The 12,685-nt window shown below is 39.5% G+C and overlaps 1 protein-coding gene across 1 annotated transcript in view; it reads left to right on the plus strand.

Moving 5' to 3' along the window:
• Nucleotides 1-227: 227 nt before the first annotated feature.
• timmdc1 (translocase of inner mitochondrial membrane domain containing 1) overlaps nt 228-12,685 on the plus strand; it is a 62,773-nt gene continuing 50,315 nt past the window's right edge. The window contains exons 1-2 of the mRNA XM_084396005.1: nt 228-322; nt 1,267-1,488. Of these exons, the coding sequence (XP_084252131.1) occupies nt 294-322; nt 1,267-1,488 (251 nt within the window). The 5' untranslated portion in view covers nt 228-293. The remainder of the gene's footprint in view (nt 323-1,266; nt 1,489-12,685) is intronic.

The following is a 12,685-nucleotide window of genomic DNA, read 5'->3' on the forward strand; positions in this document are numbered from 1 at the left end:
TTTCTTTGATTCTGACAATATAAATGAAGACCCAAAAATGGAGTTAAGTTTCTTCGAATTCGATGACACAAGTGGTGCAATTAGAAACTATTTAATATTTGGCATTTAAACATGTAGGTAACCCCTGAATAAAAATACATTTGAAAGACCTTTTTCGAGCAAAACTGGGCAAAAGTTTTGTTTCACACGATGAATTGTTTTAGTGCATTATTTGAGTTGGGTCCTCCACCACCAGATGGAGCAACCGGACCATTGTGTAAGGAAGACGGTGAACATATCATGTTGACATTGTAATGGTCGAGGAAGGAGCGCTGAATGAAAGGTGAGATGCCGGATTTTGTGGCATTTAGTCTAGAACTTGATTGCTTTATGATATTTTTATCATCAATGTCATGCTGCCAATACTTTACAGTGAACTCTCTTTGTGGAGGAGAATGCACGACTAGAAGTCCACTTAGAATGTATAATTTGGTACTGCGCCGACAATCACCAGATTACAGTAAATTACGTCATTTCTCAGACATTCCACGACCTGACAAACGCAATTCAACAGTATTACTGGTAATCAGCGAAAACAAGCGCCGCTGAACAACGCTGACGAAGTGTCTGTGTTAAGGCCAATTCACCGCGCCGACAGACGGCAACAGACACTTCATCTGGTTTTGTCGGATGTGTGTTTGTTACCCCTGCCGTAGTCTGTTTGCGTCTTTCGGAGCTTTGTTTCACCAATTGAACAAGCTGAATCGGAAAATATCTGAGAAGTGACGTGTTGTAATCTGGTGATTGCCGACGTTGGTCTGCGTCTGACGGTGCATTATGAATTAGCTATTTTATGTATGCTTAATTCTCTGCTCTTGTTTAGAATTTTGTGTTCGACTTTTTGCCTACCTCCAAAGTAGCGTTCATATTGTCTTTTTACTATGGTTTACTAATGATTTGATTTGAGTGCATTGGCGTGTCTTCGAATGTACGTTACGGCTGGCATAGGCTATGTCTTTCCTCCTTTGAAAGGGTAAAGATCTCAGTGCACTCTTCCCAAACCTCCTACTCTCAATTAAAAAGTCACGGGCAGTTTTTTCCAGTAACAGACCCTTTATTCCTCTGTGATGCAGACACTCTTTTTTACAGCTGCATTGCTTCAGGTGTTAAAATGCAGCCTCTCTGCATGAATCTCTGTCATAACCATAGGGCATGTATGTCAGTGTGGATGAAAGTGCATAAACACGATCTCATACCTCTGGCTTTGTTTCTCTCATTCATTGACAGCTTGTTGATGTGTACTGCAAGGCGGCAGGATTTATGTGGGGGGACAGATGTGAATGTACCTGGGGGCTCACATCTGGGTCCTCTCAAGGCTCTTCTTGGGCTCACTCTTCCTCGTGTGTATGCGTCTGATAGTACCTCTGCACAGACCTTACCACAACACATAGGCAAGCCAGAGTTACCTGACACAGGATGGGACCGCATCAAAGATCTTTTTAGCAGGGGGTGAGTATTAGTAATGTGTTCGCAATTCATCAACACAGGGTTGTAGTATATTTATCATTTAATGTCTGCATGATAAACTTCCCTTCCCTTTGGCAGCAACATCTCGGCTGCGACTGAAATCGCATTCTCTCTTGAGTAGGTACTTATTTTGCATAAGTAATTCACGACCGCTTACAAAGTACGTTCTATATAGTGTGAATGTGTGAGAAATGACTGTAATCTGGGCGTACTGCATTTGCCATGTTGTCATTATCATGTGACCCACCAGCGTCAGTTACATCGCTTTAAGGCTTTAATACACTACATGACTTTTAAAATCTGAACAGATTTTTAAACGGTAGGCATCTTACACTTGTCGACTTTTGTAAATGGTTAGAGAGAAAAGCTGGGCATCATACACTACACGACTGAGGATCATACACGACTACACTACAATACAAGTCAAGTCAAGTCAAGTCAAGTCAAGTATATTTGTATAGCGCTTTTCACAATACAGATTGTATCAAAGCAGCTTCACAGTATTAAATTAAAATAATACAACAAGGTTTGTTTCTAGTGGAATTTATTGATAAAATCAAATTAGATATCCCCAGAATATCCCCAACTGAGCAAGCCAAAGGCAACAGTGGCAAGGAACCGAAAAACTCCATCAAGTGACCTAATAGTGTCCTAAAACTCCATCAGTTGACCCAATGGAGAAAAAAAAACCTTGGGAGAACCCAGGCTCAGTCGGGGGCCAGTTCTCCTCTGGCGTTTATTAACTAGAGGCCGGATTGTAATTTGAACTGTAAGATTAAAAATATTATATGAATGCCTGGCTGAAGAGATGCGACTTTAATCTAGTTTTAAACTGGGAGAGCGAGTCTGAGCAACGAACAGTATCAGGAAGGCTATTCCAGAGTTTTGGAGCTAAATGTGAAAATGCTCTCCCTCCTTTGGTGGTTCTGGATATCCTAGGTATGACCAAAAGCCTTGAATTTAGTGATCTTAAAGAGCGCGATGGATTATAGGGCGATAGAAGATCCGTTAAATAGACTGGAGCTAAGCCGTTTAGGGCTTTATAAGTCAGTAGCAATACCTTGTAATTAATACGGAACTTTATAGGTAACCAATGCAGTGATGATAAAATCGGTGTTATATGATCATATTTTCTTGATCTAGTAAGAACTCTAGCGGCGGCATTTTGGACTAACTGTAGCTTGTTAATTGAGGATGCAGGACAACCGGCTAATAAAGCATTACAGTAATCTAGTCTCGAGGTCATGAATGCATGAACTAACTTTTCTGCATCAGAAACTGATAGCATATTACGTAGCTTAGCAATGTTTCTAAGGTGGAAAAAGGCGGTTTTTGTAACATATGAAATATGATTTTTGAAAGACAGGTTGCAATCGAGTATAACACCCAGGTCTTTTACTGTAGAGGATAAAGTAACAGGACATCCTACTATATTAAAGTTGTATTGCGAGAGGTTTTGTGGGCGGTTTTTTGAACCGATAAGTTTAGCAATACACTAAACAGAAACTCAACGCATTCTTTTGTGATTTTTTTTTTTCCCGTATTTTTCGACCTGGGAGTGAAGTGAGCTGTGTTAACCCCACTGTGTGAATACTGAAACTGCTGCAAACAATTACTAAACAAACGGCAGATTCTGCTTTTTCCTAACACATTTATTTCATGCATGGCATGCGTAAGCTTGCGGCTCCATCTCCTATTATCTCAATACGATCATGCGCCAAGCTCGTGATCCGTGATCTAGATGGTAAGTTTTTCCTTCTTTTTTTTACTTTACCCATTCTCGTAAGTCGTCTCTATTTTTTCTCGATCTTTGTGACTTTGCACCCTTGATTTCCATTGTCTGGTCAGCGTATTATGACTGTATTATGTACAGTATATTTATTAGCGATGCATCACACACTATATGTGTTCTAAACTCGGCTCAAAATATCAATGATAGATTCCTCCGACTGGATGGAATCAAAGTCTGAAGCTAAAAAATCGTAGTCTGTGCCCATCATACACTACGTGATATTCTGTGAATTGTCAACTCCGAACGCACAAAATCTGCAGACTGGCACAGACATTTGGCAACTACTGCAGACACCCAGATCAAAAATCTGAGCAAAAGTCATGTAGTGTATTCCAGCCTTTACTGCCATTCATTAAACCTCTCCTGTGGCCTCCATCGTATGCACACTTCAAAATCTTGCCGGAAGTAGTAGGTCATCCTGTGAATTTGGACATACTTTTTGTCACATGCTGTTTTTCGCCTACTATAAAGTAGGAGGTATATGATTGCGGATGCTCATCTCTTCTCAACCTGCCACCCACATTAGATCAGCAACAGCAAATGACAACGATCCATTCAATTCCTGATGGACAAAATCAAATCCCAACAATCTTTTCTTGTTCAAAAAGCCCTTTCACCTGAATATATGTCACAATAGGCAAGAAAAGGCTATCGCTGCTTCTGTTTCATGTTGACTTTAAAGCAGCTGTGTTCATATATTATATATACAGTGGGGAGAACAAGTATTTGATACACTGCCGATTTTGCAGGTTTTCCCACTTACAAAGCATGTAGAAGTCTGTAATTTGTATCATAGGTACTCTTCAACTGTGAGCGACGGAATCTAAAACAAAAATCCAGAAAATCACATTGTATGATTTTTAAGTAATTAATTTGCATTTTATTGCATGACATAAGTACTTGATACATCAGAAAAGCAGAACTTAATATTTGGTACAGAAACCTTTGTTTGCAATTACAGAGATCATACGTTTCCTGTAGTTCTTGACCAGGTTTGCACACACTGCAGCAGGGATTTTGGCCCACTCCTCCATACAGACCTTCTCCAGATCCTTCAGGTTTAGGGGCTGTCGCTGGGCAATACGGACTTTCAGCTCCCTCCAAAGATTTTCTATTGGGTTCAGGTCTGGAGACTGGCTAGGCCACTCCAGGACCTTGAGATGCTTCTTATGGAGCCACTCCTTAGTTGCCCTGGCTGTGTGTTTCGGGTCGTTGTCATGCTGGAAGACCCAGCCACGACCCATCTTCAATGCTCTTACTGAGGGAAGGAGGTTGTTGGCCAAGATCTCGCGATACATGGCCCCATCCATCCTCCCCTCAATACGGTGCTGTCCCCTTTGCAGAAAAGCATCCCCAAAGAATGATGTTTCCACCTCCATGCTTCACGGTTGGGATGGTGTTCTTGGGGTTGTACTCATCCTTCTTCTTCCTCCAAACACGGCGAGTGGAGTTTAGACCAAAAAGCTCTATTTTTGTCTCATCAGACCACATGACCTTCTCCCATTCCTCCTCTGGATCATCCAGATGGTCATTGGCAAACTTCAGATGGGCCTGGACATGCGCTGGCTTGAGAAGGGGGACCTTGCGTGCGCTGCAGGATTTTAATCCATGACGGCGTAGTGTGTTACTAATGGTTTTCTTTGAGACTGTGGTACCAGCTCTCTTCAGGTCATTGACCAGGTCCTTGTGCAGGTCTACAGTTTTATCCCTGATGTCCTTACACAGCTCTCTGGTCTTGGCCATTGTGGAGAGGTCGGAGTCTGTTTGATTGAGTGTGTGGACAGGTGTCTTTTATACAGGTAACGTTTTCAAACAGGTGCAGTTAATACAGGTAATGAGTGGAGAACAGGAGGGCTTCTTAAAGAAAAACTAACAGGTCTGTGACAGCCGGAATTCTTACTGGTTGGTAGGTGATCAAATACTTATGTCATGCAATCTGTCTATCTGTCTATCTATCTATCTATCCCTTTTAAATATTAGTTTAAAAATCTTTCTAATGGTACACTGACTTCTAATAGGGCCAGAGGCTCCCCCCAAACATCTGTTCTGGTAGTATATATGTAAATTCAGTGAAAAGGGTGGATAGCTTTAATACCTTATTCACATAATACCATATTGGTGTCAACTAGGGATGAGTCGCGATCTTCGAATAGTCGAACTGCGTGCGAAATTCGATCATAAAAGAGCTTTTTCGAATATTGTTATATTTTCGTGCAATTCCAATGTGTTCTACATAATTGACACCGCGCCTACTGTCACAGATCACGCAGCAGGGTATTTTAGCAAGGTGTCGCTAACATGAATGAAACGCCCTACTGCGCGATCTAGGCTACCTGCGTTGTGTACATAGTGTAAACAAACAACAGAAGAAGAGCATTGTCGTGACCGGTAACTCTGCGACCAACCATGCAACAACCAAGAAGCTCATGAAGAAAATTAACAATGATAAATTATGCCAAGCAAAGTTGGCATACCACCACTCTACAACAACGATGCATAGCCACCTGAGATCAAAGCACCCGGGAGCAGCTTCATCCTCCTCAGGCAGCACCCAGCAGTCAATGGCTAGTTTCTTGGGTAGACATAAATTGGATGCTTGGCGCAGTGAGCAGATCACTATGCTAATTACTAAGATGATAGCAAAGGATATGCTCCCCGTCACCTTTGTTGAAGGAGAAGGTTTCCGGGAGCTACTGAAATTCATTGAGCCTGAATACACCATTCCAACAAGAAAGACAATCACCACCAGAGTAGAAAAAATGCATGGTGAAAGTGCAACTGATCTGCGCGGCTGTTTAGCGAGGGCACGTACAGTGTCATTGACCACAGATTTGTGGACGGCACTAACAAATTAACCATATGTTACGATCACTTGCCATTACATGCTTAACAGGGAGATGAAGGGTGCCGTTCTGCAGACCAAAGCCATGCCAGAGCAACATAGGGCTGAAAATCTGGCACTTGTTATTTCTAATGCTAGAGACCAGTGGGGGCTAACTGGAAAGGTCACAGCCTGCGTGCATGACAACGCCAAAAACATGGTTTTGGCCAACGCTAACGATGAACTTGAATGGGACTCACAGCCCTGTTTCGTACTCACACTTCAACTTGCAATAAACTATGGTTTCAAACTACCGAACATAGAACACATAATTGGAGCTGCTAATCGCCTAGTTTCCCATTTCCATCACAACACAGTTGCAACACAGGCACTAAAGCAAAAGCAACAACTCCAGAACATACCTGAGCATAAGTTAGTGCAATCCTGTAAGACGAGGTGGAATTCGGTATATGACAGGAGCGCTTATTGGGGCAGCGATGGGCCGTGTGTTCTGCCTTATCAGACAGGAGTGTCACTAAGCTATCAGATGCACGCACCCTAGAATTGACAGATGATAGTTGGATTGTAATGGAGGAGGTCTTACCCGAGTTGTACTCGCTAAAATGTGTCACCACTGCCTTGTGTGGGGAATATGATGTGTCCATCTCCATGGTGTACCCGGTGACCGTAACTTTACTGTCCAAGCATCTCAAAGAAATCCCAGGGGATAACACCAAAGTCAAGGGATTCAAAAGCACAGTGTCTGTCTCACTGGAAAGGAGACTTGGGCCTGCAGAAGTCAGCAACGCGCGAAAGGTTGCATACATCGCATCATTCCTAGACCCAAGGCACAAGCACCTTAGATTTGCAACAGATGATGTTAGAGGCGCTGTGCAGGCCAAAGTCAGAGACCTCCTGTCCATCATTGATAACGCTGGAGACACGGAAGGCGCAGAGGAATCGTGAGAAAGGCCTACTGAACCACCGGCGGCTAAAAATCCACGAAATGACGCCCTCTCTGCTGCAGCAATTGCTGTCTTGTATGGCGAGGATAACATCGAGCAGACAGCAACAGGCACAACCGAACTCTTGCAATACTGCCAAGACATATGCCCACCAATGAACGCTGACCCCATGACATGGTGGAAGGCCAACGAGAAGAAATATCCCCGGCTGGCAAAGTTAGCCATCTCCTACTTGTGTGCCTGCGACTTCTGTGCCATCCAAGCGGGTATTCTCCGCAGCTGGACTAATTGTTAGTAGGTTGCGCTCATGTCTCTTCCCAGAACATGTTGACATGCTCATTTTTTTAACAAGAATATGACATATGCCTAAGCGTTAGGCTATGAATAGTTACATTGATTGAAACTAATTTGTTTAAAAATTTGTTTAAAAAGTAGGCATTTAAAGTTGTTTAGGGCAGGTTCGTATAAAATCATTATGACATGTATCCTGCCGCATTTATTTAATTTTTTTTATCTAACAAGCATCTGGTTTGGCGCTGCAGAAACAGACTGTCGTGCTATTGTTTTTTTTTCTTCCAATTAGCCTACCATAGGCCTACTATGTAAAAAAAAACACACAAAAAATACGAGAACATGTTACTTGTTAAATTAATAAACAGTTTGTTTGATGACAAATCGCTAAAGATGAAATTGTCCTCCCTTTCTGTCATCGTGAGAGTGTTTTGTTTTTTTTACAATATTCGACTTTTGCTCCTCGATTGTCGAATGGCATTTTTAACAGAAATTCACATCCCTAGTGTCAACCCTTTCTCACACAGTTTTGTAGTTTGTGCGGGATGTCAATAGTCATCTAACAGTCCCGTCTCAAGATATCATGCAAATAAATTCATCTCATTTCAGGTAAGCTTCGAAAGTTTGCAGCCTTGCAAACCTATCTGCTAACTTGTAATATTCTATACTGTCAAATGTATATTATGTGCAATGTGGCCTATCATGTCGCCAACATTTGATTACAATCATACCCGCATACTCTTAGTACACAATGTATATGTGAAAACAATAGCAGTATTTCAGCAAAACTAAACATTTCTGTCATTCCTGTGTTATTCTTTTTGTCATGGTGTAATACCTTATCAGTCAATGTGTTTTTTTGGGGGGCTTTTGAAATCATTTAGCTTGTCAACAAATGCATGTTTACCGCTGTCCACTAAGGACAGTAGTATAATTATGACAGTGAATTCAGATGAATACAATCGGAGTTATATTAATAAACACCCTGACGCTTCCGAGCTTTATAATGGCAGTGGATTGCAACCATTGCAACCATCAGATTAAAGGTAAAAAAAGTTTATCCATCCATTATAAAAGAATTCAACACAGCTCCGGGGGGTTAATAAAGGCCTTCTGAAGCAAAGTGATGAGTTTGTGTAAGAAAAATATTCATATTTAACACGCTACATATTTAACTTCTAGCTTCCGGCCAAATGGCCATACGCAGTGTACTTGCGTATAAAACGCAACTTACTTACTTACAACTTAGCGTAGTGCATGATACATGGCGTAGCGTAAATATCAGCAGTACGTTGCATTACTCGCCTAAGTTGCGTTTTACACTTAAGTCGAGTCCGTATGTTCATTTGGCCAGAGAGTCATATACACCTAGGTTGTCTTGAGGGTGAGTAAATCATGGGCTAATTTTCATTTTAAAGTGAACTACTCCTTTAAAGCTGCAGTCAGTAACTTTTTTTTGTGTTCAAAATTTACAAAATGTATATAATAAGCGAGTACATAATTTTCCAAACCATGTTTTTGTCTTATCCTGAATCACTACGGTACACCTATAAAGTGTTTATATTCAGACTATTTTAGACTGGTACCACTGCGGAGTAGCCCAGTACCTGCGTGGCTCGTCATAGATCTAAACAGAGAGAAGTAGCTCCGGCTACAATGTTCTTCTGCAAGACACATGCAGTTCTGTTAATTAACCACTAGAGTGCCAAAAGTTATGCAGCTTTAACTATAGGGGGCTTAAAAGTCACAAAAATACACAAAACTACACACAAGCTGCTTTAAATATGTAGGTCTTTACATTTCACTGGCCACATTTGAATTGTGATAAGAATATCTCTTTCACAATTAACTAAGCACATTCCATGTCAAATTCTCTAAATTTCAAAAACTTCTCAAGACTAAAAGTTTGATTTTGTTCATTTTTTGGTAACACTTTATTTGAAGAGGTGTGCATAAGACTGACATGACAGCTTCATAATCATGGCATGACACGTCATGAATATGAAGGAGGTTTTTTGCATGTTTATGACAACTGTCATTAAATGTCATTCACTCAATTATGACATTTTTTTATGCAAATATGACATTGTTTGAGATGTCTTTATGACAACTTGACATAAACCAATACATCATAACCTGTCATAAATGTGTCATAAACATGACATAGCAGATTCATTATCAAACTTAAGAAACTACTTAGCTTTATGGGTTAACATTACATTAAACTGTCATGTGGTTGGTTTTGACTTTGGCTGTCATGAGGCCATTATAACTGTGTCGTGAATATATTTCTGACCACTTTTTTCCCCCCAGTATTCCAGTATTAGTTATAAAATAATTTGAAAGTATTAACACTTAATGACATTGTAATGACAAAATTAAATTCGTATCACTGTAGTTGAGGTCAAGAAAAATATTCATGACACTGTTATAAAATTATTTGACAGAGTATTAACACTTAATGACATTTTAATGACACATTCAATTTGTACCACTGGAAAAAAAAGTGGTCAGTAATATAATGTAATGTTAACCCATAAAGCTAAGTAGTTTCTTAAGTTTGATGATTAATCTGCTATGTCATGTTTATGACATTTATGACAGGTTATGTTGTCTTGGTAATGTCAAGTTGTCATGACAAAGACACTGACAGGTTATGATGTATTGGTTTATGTCAAGTTGTCATAACAAAGACATCTCAAACAATGTCATCTTTGCATTAAAAATTACATTATTGAGCGAATGACACTTAATGACAGTTGTCATTAACATGCATAAAACCTCCTTCATATTCATGAAATGTGTCATGTCATGTCAGTTTTATGCACACCCCTTCAAGTAAACTGTTACCATTTTTTTTCTGAAGAAGGATGGCGATGAAAGCCAAATATAAAATACCATAAATTAATATTTGCTAATTAATCCACAATTTTGTAGCGGGGAGTCAAAATGACACTTTTCACTTGAGATTTGTAGACAAATTACAGGAGTAGGAAAATAACCTAAAGTATAATATATATGTATATATGTATGTATGTATATATATATATATATATATATATATATACAGTGCTATGCATAAGTGAATACACCCATGCTAAAGTTGACTAAAAAGAGGAATAAAAAATCATATTTTGGAAATTGAACTTAATGCCTTAATTAAAAAAATTAGGAAAAATCCAACCTTTAAGGACACCAATTTTCTTTGTGAATGAATAATGTATCGTAAATAAATAAATGTTCTTCCTTAAAATACATGGTGCATAAGTGAGTACACCCCTATGTTAAATTCCCATAGAGGCAGGCAGATTTTTATTTTTAAGTATTTTTTTTTTATTTTTTTTAGGATACTATGCATCCTGATAAAGTTCCCTAGGCCTTTGGAATTAAAATAGCCCCACATCATCACATAGCCTTCACCATACCTAGAGATTGGCATGATTTTATTTCAGTTAGCCTAAAAGCTAGTTTGATTTGCATTGAGAGATGATCTTATGGAAAGTACCCCATGCCAATCTCATATTTCCAAAATATGATTTTTTATTCCTCTTTTTAGTCAACTTTAGCATGGGTGTATTCACTTATGCATTGCACTATATATATATATATATATATATATATATATATATATATATATAATATATATATTATATATATATATATTATATATATATATATATATATATATATATATAAAATAACCTAGATATAATTATTTTATAACATAACTTTTCATGTCTGTAACCCATTGAGTATTAGATATCTTAGATATTTAGATATTAGATACTAAGATATCTTAATATCCTTTTAGATGTTGGTTTTTAATAAATGTTTAATTTGGAATCTTAATGTTTAAGTGACATTAAAGGTGCTCTAAGCGATCCCGGGAGACGTTACTTCGTTGACATTTGAATTGTTGTCAAACAAAACGGAAGCTAGCTAGACCCTCCCTCCTCCTCATCCCGTCTCCTCCCCCCTCCCCTCCCTTCCGACATAAAGGAAAGTCAAAATAGTCACTACAAAGTTAAGTTTTACTGATACTTCATTCAATGTGTAATGTCGCCAAGTTAGATAAATGCTTTTATATATTGCAGAACAGAATGCAGAAAAAGAGAAACATTATCTTAAAATCGTTTCACCACCTGAGGTTATAACTAGCTCCCATACAAGGACACAATAATAGCAAGATAACGTTAGCTTCGCGTTTCCCAGTGTCGAGTGAGCATAAACAACGGCGGCGTAAACAAATTTAGTCAAAGTTGTCAATAGCCTATAAATGAACATTCAAACACGTCAAACAGTGGGTGAAAACAATCGTTCACACAAATTGTCGCCCTACTGTGAATTTGCTTGATCATTTACAATAGAGATTGATCGCTGCTAGAAACATGTTGTATTCACCAAAGTTAACGCTGACTGCATAGTTCTAGCTAATTACATCCTTGTGTTGGTTTGGCGAACATGAACGTCAGTTTAGAAAGAAAAATGGATTTACCTGTTCTGCAAAAACAGAGCAACTATGTCGGATTGGAAGCCGTTCTGCCGGCGGAGTTCTCGCCACCTTTCGAAGGTTTTTCCGATGTAAATTCGGGACTTCACGCGTTCCTTATCCTTGTCCCTTATCCTTGTCCCTCTTCTTTGCAATTTGTTCATCGGAACGTCGTCTCTTTGGTCGTGTGTCGGCCATAATTCAAACTTCCCTCTTCATGCTTCTCTGTTCTCTCTCCTCCACACCCCCTTCAGGTGCACGCGCACTAACCCTCCAAACCCCACCCTCCAATACTTCTAGTTGGTTATTGGCTGGAACACTGTTTATTATGTTTCGTGGTGCGGGTGAGCCCAGTTTGTTTTTGTTGCCGTTTGTGGAGCCTGTGGTATCTAGAGAGACCGCGTTTTTTTACAGGGGACAGGCAGCTAGCGGATAGTGAGGAGATGTTTGCTGTATGTGACAAAAAATATTTTGGCCTAAAAAACGCGTTGCATCACTTAGAGCACCTTTAAAACCCGACATTAAAATACATGATGCTGAATTCTTTGAGGTCCTTCAACATCATGGGCTCATCTGAGTAACAGAAGGCCCTGAACCCCTTGCTACATTCCATTATATAGACAGACCTCTTTCACATGGAAACATCTTCTAACAATGGAAATTTGCATTCAGAGGTTACACCTTTTGGGGGTGTGAGATCATTTGCCAGGAGACCACCTTCCTTTGTGTGCCAATTATCCCTAAACTCTTAAAAACCTTATTACCTTTTGTTTTACTTATTTGGGAATGAGACATTTGTACCAGTCGCAATGAGACATTTC

This window comes from Rutilus rutilus (assembly GCF_951802725.1).
Source record: "Rutilus rutilus genome assembly, chromosome: 2".
NCBI lineage: Eukaryota > Metazoa > Chordata > Actinopteri > Cypriniformes > Leuciscidae > Rutilus > Rutilus rutilus.